General features: G+C 34.7%; 1 protein-coding gene across 1 annotated transcript; it reads left to right on the top strand.

Annotated features, from left to right (window-relative positions):
• The first annotated feature begins 503 nt into the window (after positions 1–503).
• Positions 504–3146, top strand: LOC107828238 (BTB/POZ domain-containing protein At1g55760-like). The gene is made up of 4 exons (XM_016655523.2): positions 504–1018; positions 1584–1729; positions 1842–1960; positions 2375–3146. The coding sequence occupies exons 1-4, from the start codon at positions 900–902 to the stop codon at positions 2975–2977; spliced, it is 987 nt and encodes a 328-aa protein (XP_016511009.1). The 5' UTR covers positions 504–899; the 3' UTR covers positions 2978–3146.
• The last annotated feature ends 10663 nt before the right edge of the window (positions 3147–13809 follow it).

The raw sequence follows: 13809 nt of genomic DNA, 5'->3' as shown, positions 1-13809 counted from the left end.
AACGATAAAATATGTAGTTGAAATTTCGACCTTTTAGTTGAAAGAGGTACTTGTGCCTTTTCTATAGTGTTACTCCCTGTTTCCTATGAAGCTAACGTTCTATATAATAATATCATGGTCACTTGATCCAACCCTCCTCTCCTGCTTCTTCAAGAAAGACATAAGCCCAAAATTTAAAAGTAGAAGAAAAGGAATGATGAAGAGAGCGAATCTAGCAATGAAAATTGAAACATTAACAAAGAAAAGAATAAAACATAAAACAATTTTAAAAAATGGAAGCGTTGGAAATATTTCAAAGCAAAGATACTTTGCTTGAAAGAAGCAAAAAAATAAACATTCTGTTACTTTCATAAGGCGTACACATGTGTAACTACAGTCCATCAATTTTACCCTCAAAAGAAACCAAAATACTTTAATGCAAATAATATCAATTGCATACAAAATCCTAAAGTCTGTACGCTAGCAGTAGTATATAAACAGAGTAACCATCATCCCTGAAGTGTAGTGTAAGCCAAACAAATTTTTAGCGAATAACTCTCAGTCCCCATCAAAAAAAAAAAGCTTTCTTTTCCTCAAGTTTTTCTCAAACTAAAACAAAATCCATTCTGCAAAACTTCACTATCAATGGCGTAAAGCATTAACAAGAAATACCCTTGCGTGTCCGAAACCTATAGAAAACCAATCGGGCCCATCCCCTGAAAAAATAAGACCCTTAAGATAGCTATTTACAGTTGATGAAGTAGTACTAATAAGCTTGGCGAGTGGATTCGATATTGCTTTGGGGTTTAAGTGTATGAGGAATAGAGAGAAAAGCAAACCTGGGAAAGCACGGAGAGTTATTGTTGGAAGGTTTATTCGATTGCATCCATGAAATCACGGCGGCGCTTGTATTTACTAGGATGAGTGATTCTGCTTATCGTGTTGATACCACTCCGCGCCTCGCTCAATGGCGGATCGACAATTTGGCTTCTTGCACTTACCGCAAGTCCGATCCTTTTAAGATCGGCAAATGGAATTGGTCAGTCAGTCTTTTATATATTCTTATTCTGATCAAACAGAGCAAATTACAGCCAACAAATTGCCATCAATTTTAGCTATTACTAGTACTTTCTCTCACACATATATTCTCCGTGTCAAAATAACAATTCAATTGTCAAAAATACTATGTTCAGTTGCTTCATCCGTCTCTGAATTTGGTGTTACACAGTTTTGCAAATATCTATAAATTGTTTGTTTAAGTTTATCAATCAATTCAATTGTTTGTTTCTCATCTGATGAGCTCATTGAATCACCTTAGGCCTCTGTTTTATTACCTCAAAAACAGATGACACAGTGGGGTAAAGGCTATATTAATAAATTTATACAGTAGCTTTTTTTTCCTGCCTCGTGGCCTAAGATTGTGGCAAGTTGCCAGTGTATTCTTTCTTCATTTTTTTATATGGGTATTTCTTTTTTTGGCAAATTTCTTGAAAAAGGGAGACAGTTCAGGTGAATATTTATTATGATAGTAATGTATGGTAGTGACATTAGTAAGTAAGCAAGGAGTGTACGTATGTTAATTAAGTCTTTTTATTTGATTTAAGGCACTTAGCTGTGGAGAAGAACAGGACATTGTTCATTAAAATATACCCAGAGATATCAAATTTTACAAGAGACAATCCTCCAATTGCATCTTTTATAATTAGATTAATCTCGTCCGCTGGAGATCGCAAGACCTTGATTCACCCAGGTAAAATTGTCTTACACTCATCAATCTTTTTTGTTTATATTTTGATCTAAATTTGTGAATTGGTGATTAAACATATCATTTTTGTTTTGTGTCGATTGTTTGGAATCTGCAGAAGTTATAGACAAGCAAATCAAGAGTAGCGACGATTTTGTTTGGCCAATTGAAATCCCCTTAACTGGGAAGTTCATCATTGACGTTGAATTCCTTGATCTGAAGACTGCAGCTCCTAATGTACTGTTTTCTCATCTTTTCTTTATGTGCATATATACTTAAGAGCATGTTTGCCATAATACAGTAGTGTAAACAATTCATTTGCTACCAAAACACTTAAATTGGACGAATTAGAATTTCTTCCCAACCAAACTTAACGTCAGTAGTGGATCCAATGAGTTGCTCAGAAATGATTCAGAAGATCCAATGAGTTAGCTCAGAAATAATTCAGAATTAACAACGCCTAAATTCTGGATCTTCCACTGGCTAGTGTGATGTTCTGGTCTATGAGTGAGGATAAAACTTGTTCAGGAGATGAGATCTTTCTAAATTCTAATGTTGCATTTTGAAACCTCTCTACTCATGTGGAAATAGGTTTTAAGATTACCATGGTTCTCCTCGTTCATGTTCATTTTGTGTTTTGTGAACTTGCAGAGCGGTGAGCTGTGCTCAATCTGGACTGAAGGATTAACCGAAAAACAATCAAATGCTACTGCTCTGACATCACTTGGCCGAATGTTGTCCGAAAGCATTCACACAGACATCATAATCAATGCTTCTGATGGAAGTATTGGGGCGCATCGTGCTGTTCTTGCTTCAAGGTCGCCTGTCTTCCGAAGCATGTTCTCCCATGACCTCAAAGAGAAAGAATTATCTGCCATAAACATCTCCGACATGTCAATAGAAGCTTGCCAATGTTTTCTGAATTACATTTATGGAAACATACAAAATGAAGAATTTTTAATCCATAGGCTAGCTTTGCTTCGAGCCGCTGATAAATATGACCTTTCAGATTTAAAGGAGGCATGTCATGAAAGTCTAATGGAAGATATTGATGCCAAGAATGTTCTTGAGAGGCTTCAAACTGCTTCCCTTTATCAACTACCAAAGCTGAAGGCCTGTTGTATGAGGTATCTTGTGAGGTTTGGTAAAATATTCGATATAAGAGATGATTTCAATGCCTTTCTGCAGTATGCAGACCGAGAAATCATTGGTGAAATCTTCAATGAAGTTCTTGCTGCTTGGAAAGGATTCTGATATCTATTTAGAGATAAAGGGGTATTGAATATGGCATGTTCATGCTGGTTGATTCAGTACTGATTACCAGATCAGTGTGTAACATATGTTCATTGGGCAATATTCTTTGGTTTAAATGGATTTGGTTTGTGTATATTCAATCTTGTACATAAATTTGATTTTACTGAAACATGTGTTACCATTGGACTTATGGACGTCGATATCATCTTGTATTTGGTGATCATTAATAGCAAGCCGAAATCATCTGCATGAATGTGTTGTACACCTTATGTGGTGTCTGCAATTCATTTTTTCCAAACACTATAAAACAAACCTGAGAGATTCATTTAAGTAAATACTACCTAAACAACGCTAAACAAGAAAATGCAATATGGGATCCCTCCACTCTTAAGACTTATTATCAAGTCTCGATTTCGAGTTCTGGGAATGGAGATTTCGAGTTCTGGGAATGGAGAAACTCCTGGGGTTGTTGATTTGTATTAGTGGGATTAGTGGGGTTTGGATACCGTATGGTAACTTTCACCAGTGTCCAAGCCAGGAGTTTGCCTTCTGTTACGGGTTTGATAGTTCTATTTCCTTTCTCATGATTGAGTGAGTTTGCATTTAAGGAATTATGCTGATTCATTACTTAAGAAAGGCTTTGAATATGATGTAACAAACTAACATTGTAACTTTGCCTAGACGGAAGGTAAATAGTCAATGTCAAGGCAGAGACCTCCCAATGAAGCTACCTTTAAATACAACATCAGATTCTTGAGAGTTGTCATAATTCATACGTTAAAGTGTCAGGAAATGATTTTTATTGAATGTTTGTGTAGACAATGCTCTTTGTATTGTAAAATCAATTTTTTTTAAGATTGTTTTCTAGTGTTAGGTTCGGTATAAAAGTAATTGCACATGAAATTTCTATGTAGTTCGTATTATAAGATAAATGATAAGATATGACGGTCACGTTCTTATGGTATATTTAAAACTCAAAGTTGACAATCTTGTTTAATGTTAGTTGAACCAACCGAAATTAAGCGAGTCATGTTACACTTTTGGGGGAAATTCTTGGAGAAAACACTTTAACAATTGAATGTAACCAAACATTACAAAATAATTTTCAAGAACCATTAATATTTTCTTTCCCGTCATGAGTTTCAGTTAGCAGAAGTTTAAAGAGATGGATAGAAGGGATATTTCTCACCTCGAAAGAAGATTTTGTTGGTCTCTCCAATTTGATTTTAATGCTGCAAAAGGGAAGATAGGAAGTAGCAAAGTACTATTTCCACCATATTAAACTCTCCTCTACAGGGGACTTTACCAGCAAATGAAGAAGATCAGCTGGGAGACTTCAAAAGAAATATGGAGGGGAATATTACTAGGATCTGATTGGGAAAATGCTCTTTGACTTGGTACAAGGAAAATGAACCAAAGAGATGAAGACACGTGTGTTATAAGATGAGAACAAATATTTATTAAGAAAATTTATCCCCCCTTTCATAATAGTACACCGTTTTATACATTTGTCAAAAAAAACACTTTTAGCACACCGTTTTATACATTTAGAGCTAACATGTTTCGTCAAAAAAAATTCTTTTTTAGTTAAAAAAGCAATTTAAATTTTTTTTTGATATGTTTGGCCAAAATAAAGAAATACTTTTGGATAGCAGCAGAAATTTTAGCTTCTTTGAAGAAGCAGAAGCAAAAAATTCAAGACAAAAATATCTTTACTATAAATTTATATTTTTCAAATTATCTTTTTCTCCTGAGTAAAATTCACTTTACCCCCTTAACCTTTAAGGGATGTGAAACAATACCCTCCCCTCACGTTTTGAATGGGAAAAGGAACCCCCTTATGCAATTATTTTCCGGTGAGAATTTCTTTTTTGGAGTAAATTTTTTTTTTCTCTCTCTCTATCCTTTCAAAGGCGAAGTATAATATTTTTCATCCAAACAAATACTTGAGTTTCGTCTTTCTTGCTTGCAAAATTTAAGATATTTTTTTATTATATTGAGGTTATATTGAAGTCATTGTTAAAATTTCTGCAATAAAGAAAAAATCTTGTATGCAAAATTCAAAAGATATATTGAACGCACATCCACTATGGATGCTTTAGCATTTTAATTAGAAGAGAAAAAAATATAATGAATTAGTCAATTCTCTGACATATATATTAGATGAAAGAATTATTGCTATGAATATTAATTTATTTATGTATTTTCTTTTTTTTTAATTGTTATGCTAAAGCAATTATTGAACTTTATTTATTTTGAAATTGTCTTTATTAAACAGAAATTATAGTTGACAAGGTCACATTTGAAAATTCAATAGGGAGGTGTTTTTGCATTTCATTATATCTTAAACTATACGGGAAGAGATTAAAGGGGCAAGCCGAAAAATATATAAATCATAATTATTGTTATATGTAGAGCTTTTGGCTATAATGAAAGAACTTGATTATTCTAAAAATTATTTATTAAAAAAAAGATTTTTATTCAAAAACAATTGTTCCACCGAAAAGCTATTACACAAGGGGTTCTCTTTCCCTTTCAAAAGGTAAGGGGTATCATTTCCCAACCATTAAAGGTTAAGGGGTAAAGTAGATTTTACTCTTTTCTCCTCCTTAATTTAAAGTTCTCCTTTTTCTTTTTGTTTTTATACCATCATTTTCTCCTCTTTATTTCCACTGTATTGTTTGAAATAATTTTCTTGTTTCAATAGACCCCCCCTTACGAAACTAATTTCAAATACATACCTCCTAAATGCTTTTAGAAGAAATTGGATATAGTTTCAATATCTTGAATTTAGGAACACGTCATGAAATAACATGGATTTTTCATTTTCGAACTAAGGCAGATAAAGGAATAAGGTGAAAACCAGTAGTATGTGTTTTCAGAGATAAATAAAATTTCTATTGAAGAAAAAGGGCAACCAGCAGTAAACACAGTGCAGATCTTTACAAAAGTAGAGATTTCACTCACGCTGATACAGAGCTAACTAATCTACCATTTTCTCTTCTTTATATACTATATTCATTTTCTAACTTGCACCAGAGCGCTAACAAGTAGAGACTTGGAAGTTGGAACGAATTGGGATTTTAACTACATTTCTTTCTTTTCTATTTTATTTTTTTAGTTTTAAATGTTTTTTAACTGCTTATAGTTTAAATATGGTCAAAATAAATTGGATTTTCTTTTAATAAAACAGTGCTCACATGGCATGCGTAAAATGCTGATGTAGTAACACGTGTTTTTTCCGACTTGAAAATTTTAAAAAATTAATGCATAATTCAGAAAATTTAGTGATATACAAGAAAGGGCTTTGTGTTATAAAATAAAAACTGTAAAGTAAAGAAACCGAATACAAGTATAGAAAGAGATTGATATATTATTCAACTTCAAACTAATGTAAATATGAACTGAAATCTCCTCTATTTATAGAAGAAATAAAGTAGTTGTGAGGCTTTTCAGGAAGCAACTGCGAGACTTTTTTTGAGCTGCTTGTAAGCTATCTGCATGAGCTGCTCGCAACCTGCATGTTTAATAAGAAGCTGCTGCAAGTCATTTCATTGAGTTGCTTGCAACCTACCTGCATCAGCTTCTTGGAGATAAACTTCTTCAATGGAGTACTAAATGGATAATCTTCTTCAGGAAGATTATCTTCAGCGGAGTAATAAATTGACATCTACAATAATATTTTCATTACACTCCCCTTTGGATGTTCATTATTATGTGCCTCGTAAAAACCTATTAGAAAAAACCCCGTGGGAAAAAAATCCTAGTCAAGGAAAAAGAGTACACTAATATATACATTGCAAGCTACCTCATTAAAAACCTTACCAGGAAAACCCAGTGAGAAAAAACCTAGGCAAGGGAAAAAGAGTACAGTGCATACTTTACTCCCCCTAATAAAGATTTTTTTTTTCAAATACCTAAGTCTCCGCATTCCAATCTTGTATATCATCTTCTCGAAGGTTGCAATTGGCAAGGACTTGGTGAACAAATCTACATGATTTTTACTTGAACAGATTTGATGCACATCAATGTCATCATTTTTTCTGAAGATCATGTGTGTCGAATAATTTTGGTCAAATGTGTTTCGTTCTATCTCCTTTTATTATAAGACCTCACTTTAAATATCGCAATATATGCTTAATCCCGTTCCAATGTCTCCGTGTAGGAGAAGAGCTATATCTTGCTAGTAAATTAACAGAAAATGTTATGTTAGGCCTTGTAGTATTAGCAAGATACATAAGTGCACTAATTGCACTCAGATAGGGTATTTCAGGACCAAGGAGTTCTTCATCCTCTTAAGGAGGTCGGAACGGATTCTTATTCACTTCAAGTGATCAAACAAATATTGGTGTACTCAGTGGGTGTACTTTGTCCGTGTAAAAGCGTTTTAAGACCCTTTATGTATAGGCAGATTGATGAATAAAGATTATGTCTGCTAAATATTCAATTTGCAGACCTAGACAAAGTTTTGTCTTTCCAATATCTTTTATCTCAATCTCTTTCTTAAGATATTCAGTTGCCTTTTTGGAGCTCTTCTAGAGTTCCAACAAGATTTATGTCATCAACATAAACAACAAGTATAACAAATTCTGATGACATTTTCATTATAAAAATACATGGACAAATAACATCACTTATGTAACCTTCTTTCAGCAAATATTCACTGAGGCGATTATACCACATGCACCCAGATTGCTTTAAACCGTGCAAAGACCTTTGTAATCTGGTCGATTACATTTGTCGAGACTTTGAACTATATGGTTCAGGCATTTTAAATCCTTCAGGGATCTTCATATAGATTTAATCAAATGAGTCATATAGGTTATAACTTGCATTTAAATGGCATGACATCTTCAGGTGTCTGGACTGCAGGTCCGATCCTTATAATCTTTTACAATATTGTGCACTATATTGTATCAAATATATTGTCGACGATCATTTCGTATCGGTTCGCAAGCGATATAACTTGTTGAGATCCCTAGGTATAGCATATTGGCCACCTGAGCTGGTGGAGGTAGTAGGTACCCGGTGGAATTGGCGAGGTGTGCGCAAGTTGGCCAGCAACATAGTTATAAAAAATAAAATAAAATAAGTGGCAAGGTGCTGAACTTGGCTGTTTCACGTGAGAGGAAATTATATTGTAGGAATTTTCAGCGAATAATGTCCAATGCTAGTGCTTATAATTGGCGTTAGTTTTTGCAGTTTGAGGTTTGCTTTTCATCTATCAGATTTACAATTCAAGTCTTAGTTTTGTATTTACTATCTCTTTGTCACACATCAGTGACTATAAATTACTGATTCAGATTACAGCCTTCTATAAGGTTCAGTGACATTTTTTAGTTCCAGCTGCTAAAAATCAATAAAATTTGGTGATTATTAAATTATAAGTGTGCCTTCGAAGTCCCAACGCTCTATTTTAACTTGTTGGGTTAGAACTTCAATGATTTGCTGATTAGACAAGATAACATATCTCAAGCTTTTGTATATGGTGCATTGCAATTTCTGGAAAAGCTGGGAGAGCTGCTTCTGAAAATGCTGCTGTTCCACCTGTTGAACAACTCAGTGCAGCAGAAATGGAGCGCCGGATCAAGTTACTGCAGAGCAAGGTAAATGTAGTTCATTTTTACATGGTTCTGTGTTGCAGAAAGTCATTGAATTCTGAACCTTTTTCATAAGGCTACCTGATTTTGACAAGAAGCTGCCTGTTTTTGTCCTCCTGCCCCCTCCCGGTTAAGTTGGCAACTGATCATGACATTTACTTCTCGTTTAGTTGGTCACAAAAATATATAAAGTGGCAGTGAATTGCAGATACTTCATAAGCAACTTGTCATTGGAGGTGTTCTATCAGAAGCTGAATTTTGGGCTGCAAGGAAGGTTATTATCTAAAAAAGACTCTTAGTTTTATTACTTTTTTGTTAAAATGCTGTTATTGACTTAATGAAAGTGTTGAGCTATATCTGGAACACCTGAATACCTGGCAGCTGTTTCCTCTATACATTGTGAAAAGTGTTGCAGTATTTTGTCGTGCAATTGAACTGCAGAAGCTGCTGGATCAGAGTGACAGGAAGAAGCCTAAACAGCACGTTGGCTTTAAAAATGACATGTCGAGTGTAAAACCTCTATCTGATGCTCAGGTAAGAGGCAACTCTTCTCTCCCTGTGCTAGGGGTTACAATGCCTGTCACTAGATGCAGCAAAGATACCTGCCTAATAGGTTGCAGTATGATTTTTTTTTTTAACTCAAACATATGTCTAAGCAAAAGCGTTTCTTTGAAATCTGATCAAATATTATTCTCCTAAGGCAGAAGGTATTTAGTACTTCTGTACCCCTATTATTGATCCAATAGCAAAATAGAAGTAGATAGAAATGCAACTGAATTTCGAGAGAGATCTTTTGCCAGCAAAATTGTCGTCACTGAGAGATCTTGTACTTTATGGACATGAAAGCTTAACTATCTGCTTTTCTCCATTGGGTTTTCAGACAAATAGAGTTACATTTATCTTAGCACCAGTGGTTATTCACCAGGTAATCTTATGTGTTCTATGAATTGGTTAAAGTTAACGGAATATTATAAAGAAATCAAACTCAGCTTAAAACCAGGTAATGATCATTTGTGTTGTCTTGTTCATAGTATGTAGATGATATAACATAAGGTAGGGAAACTTCATCTGCCTAGGTGAAATGAGAAACACAAACTGATTTCATCTGCCTAGGTGAAATGAGTGGGTTGTACTTCAAATGGATGTCTCAGCCAAACTAAGAGTTTTGAACTTACAAACTGATAGAGCTATTGGTTAAGAGTGTTCAGGAATGACACGTGCTTGGTTCCACGCTGGAGCATAAAGTAGGCAAAACCTTGAGTTGTAGGGTATTGTGTTGTGAATTTGCACCTGTCAATAGAGAGTAGAGGTGTTTCAAGACTCCTTGACATCTTAAGCTTATGGATATGGAAGAAATGGAGCCAAGTTGTGAAACTTGAACATGCTCCAGGAAGGCCCATCACTCCTAGAGGCTAGAAGTTATTGGCTTCTGCAGTGCAGTCAGGAACCACACTTCACTTGTCAAATTTGATACACACAAGTTATTACATGAAAAAGGAGTACCCTCAATCCTTAAGTTCCATTTTACCTAATTCTTTAAGTGAAGTTTCTATTTCCAGATATCATATCTTTCCCACGGCTCTTTAATATCTACAACAGATGCTACTTGATGAATTTTAAATAAAAGCAACTGACATTAAAGCTTTGTCGAGCTCATTATGACAAAAAAATGATTTTGACATCCTTAGATGTAACTTTGCTTTGTAATCGGTGCCTAATCATATTGGAAATTTGGTTTCAGATCTTTGCTGAGAAACCAGCTGTCCGACATGGCATATCTGAACTTGGTACTAAGCAAGGTAAAACAACTGTGCAAATAAGTGTGATAGATTCTTTTTATTTGCAGAAGTGATTTAAACTCTATCAATAAGGTTCATCCTGATCTTCTTGATGTTTTCATACACAAGTGCATGCTGGGCTAAATATATGTACTTAGTTCGTTCCAAAATCTTGGGCTAACTTGCCATCATCAAGTCTTAATCTTAGGCTGAAGTTTTGGAAACCTTTTTTAACTACCATAGGAAGTGGAAGCAAGCGGAACAACTTTTGTGCCACCTTATGTTTACCACATTTTCTGGCTTCCATCGCATTTTTTTGTTTTTGGCTTTACCACTTGATACTGAACTCCAAAGCCAGTGATTACATCACCTCCCCGTACATCATCAAACTTTGTTCTGCACTACAATTGCTGACGGCTTAGTAATGAATGATCTTGTCCAGTAGAAGATTAGCTGCCCATGTATCAAATGAAATAGAATATTTCTATAGAAAACTAAAGGTTTTTTCGTATAAATTTGTGATCAAGGTGTCCTTGATAAAATACTAGAGGGTTTACATCAATAAATTGGTAGCACATTAAATGAGGTGATGTCTCCAGCCCGACACTGACAATCTAGTCTAAACTATTTAGCCGAATTTTCAGTTGATGAAAAGTAATCACAATTTACAAACGTTTATTGTGTTGCCTTATAAATAATAGGTTGAGGAGGTTCTTAACCAACTCCACTAGGGTCTTTTGGCTGCTCAAGAAAAAAATTGATGATTGCTTGATTGCTATTTTCAGTATTTTTTTAAGTCACGATTTAGAATAAAATCAAGAAAAAACACAACAAATAATGATTACTTTTATTTAATTTAATCTCTTGTCTTTTTACTCACTTTGCCTTTAGATTAAATTCCGAATATTGGGCTTCAATAAAAAATATATCTAGTGGGGAACATGGCCAATGAGGATTCATATAGCAGAACTTGAAACTGAGTCATAGTTGTTGATGTCTCCTTGTTCTTCCCATTTTTCTTTTGTTTGCAGAAGTTGCCTGTGAGTTTTGACATCATGTATACATTTTAGACCATCTTTTAGTAGGTAGACCTACTGGTCTTCATGTATGCTTTTGATATATCCTCTTAAATGCAACCTAAGATTTTATGGTTTATGGCATGGAAAAATAGGATCATGGACAACCTCTACAAGCATGCAGGCTGCAGCCATGGTCCTTCGAGGAAGAGTTGTAGATAAGCTTTTGGCTCCTGTGTTTTGTGGTTCTAACTTCATTTATTTTGTACTTGTTACAATCATTTCAAATTTGACTTGATGCTTTTCCTTCTTATATTTGTTGTTTGTCCAATCTGCAAAGATGTGTCTGTTGCTGAAGCATTTCACCAGGGCAAACAGGGTAGAGCGCATATTGCTGTTAAATTGTTCGATTATCTCTTCCAATCTGAGCCCATAAAAAGGGTTTGTACAACTCACCACTTTGGTTTGGGTTTCTGCGCGGAACAGCTGAACTAGCTATCGAAGTGTCTGATGAAAAGGCATATAAAGAACGCCTGGATAAAATTCTCCGAGTGGCTGAGACTGAGGATCTTCAGGCACCTAGTGATCGTCCAGTTGCATTCCTGAATATCGAGTTGTGGCTTACATTAGGTCTATTTCGTTGAACTCCATCTTTATAGATCCAATTGATTATCTAATATCTGATTGTCTCCTGAATCAGGTTCCTTGAGACTACTTTGATTCTCAACGCGCAAATGCAATAAAAGCTTTGGGGGATGCAGTTGTTGGGATGAGACAGTTGAAATCTAACAAGAAGCCTTTAGCTTCTAGAGGAATCCATTTCCGAGATTAATTCTCGAGGATTAACTGAACCAATAATTAGTTCAGAAGTAGCTCTCAAGGTACTTCTACTTCGTATTGGCAATGGAGAAGTTAACTATATATATATAACTGTTAGCAGATTCTCCGTGCGCTTAATCACCAAGTATCATCTGGAAAGAACCCCAGTGAGAGTCTTTTGGATCAGTTACCTAGTGCAACCAAAAATGAATTGCTACTTGTGAGTAATTCCACTGTATTTTAATTTATCTTGAACTGATATTTTGTCCTGTGCTTTAGTTATGAGTTTTCATTTTGCTTCTAGCATCAGACATCAATTCTAAGCGTTTCTGGTCATCGTATCCAATGACAACTAAATATTTTTAAACTAAGGTAATGTTCGATCTTGATGCTTCACTGTCAACGTTATATAGAGTTCCTGTTACCTTATAACAGAATAATTCTGTTATGGTCCAAAAGAAAGATTTAGTTACAGAACTTTGTTTATTCTAATTGTTCAAAGTTAGATGTATATGTTATGTGTTACTATAGTTTGGTCCCTCAGAAATATTACTATATTTAGAACTTATTTCATTGGGTTTTCCTTCTATCGAGATAAGTTCCATTTAATTTTAGAACTTATTTCAATTCCTTGGCCTCTTCTAATGCTTATCATTTGACAGGTAACTAGATTAAAGGATGTGATGTCCCAAATATATGGAAAGCTGCAGGTAGTGGCCTTTCTGAAATCATTTTCACCATTCATATTTTTGTTGTCTGTGATTATTTTTTCCATGTATATGTCTTGGAAAGGATTCATACAGGAATAAACAGAAACTAAACATATTTGGTAGGGGGTGGCATAGGAAACATGAGGACATAATAAAATTCAAGACTAAATTATCAGCCAAGGTGGACTGTTCGTGAGCAATTTAGGATAATGTTAATATAACCTGGTAACCTTTTCCACAGTAGAATGTAGATCATTAAAATATAACCTGGTAATTTTTGTTTGCTCATTTTCTTCATTTAATTGATCATAAGAAATTATATTTCCTTTTGTCTTCAAGGGTCACACGGATGTACGCCCAGTAAAGAAATGAGTGCACGTCCAAATTGTACATCTATTTGTTGGTTCTTTTTTTTTTAAATCTTCTCTGGCTAATTTTGTTGGTGGTAGAACTGAACCTTCTGTAGGTCCTGTGTATTACAAATTCAATAATTGAAGTACCTTTTTAGCCGATTGATAGTCCATTGCGTACGCTATTTTGGATGTTTCATAAGTTGGACTGACATTTTGAATTTATTGTACTTGTGTAACTTATCCAGCAAGTACTAGATTTTGCATTTTGTTAATGTGTAAATGACCACAAGATATAGCCAAGAAACCATTCTTCTATCCAAGCACGTGGAGAAGAGGTAGAGTCAGGATTTAAAGTTAAGTTTATGAGTTTTTAAATTATTTTTGAATCAATAGCACCTCGGGTCAATCGGGTCAATAGCTCCGGGCTAGTCTTCTTTTATGAAAAAGTTGCTTTTCTAATAACAGAAAACGTACACGATAGTTGGAAAGCAAACTAAAAACAGAGTCCAATCCTCAATTGGTCAATTTGAGATCCACAAGACCAAGAAAAGTTGTC

Source organism: Nicotiana tabacum, chromosome 2 (genome assembly GCF_000715075.1).
Source record: "Nicotiana tabacum cultivar K326 chromosome 2, ASM71507v2, whole genome shotgun sequence".
Lineage (NCBI taxonomy): Eukaryota > Viridiplantae > Streptophyta > Magnoliopsida > Solanales > Solanaceae > Nicotiana > Nicotiana tabacum.
Note: the sequence above shows the minus strand (reverse complement) of the source record. Positions and strands in the feature narration are given on the sequence as shown.

Bases quoted from the DNA above. Each gene is read 5' to 3' on its own strand.
- LOC107828238 (XM_016655523.2), top strand. From the start codon at position 900: ATGAGTGATTCTGCTTATCGTGTTGATACCACTCCGCGCCTCGCTCAA. The intron at 1,019-1,583 runs GTCAGTCAGTCT...ATTTGATTTAAG, and splicing joins AAGATCGGCAAATGGAATTG to GCACTTAGCTGTGGAGAAGA. The intron at 1,961-2,374 runs GTACTGTTTTCT...GTGAACTTGCAG, and splicing joins TGAAGACTGCAGCTCCTAAT to AGCGGTGAGCTGTGCTCAAT.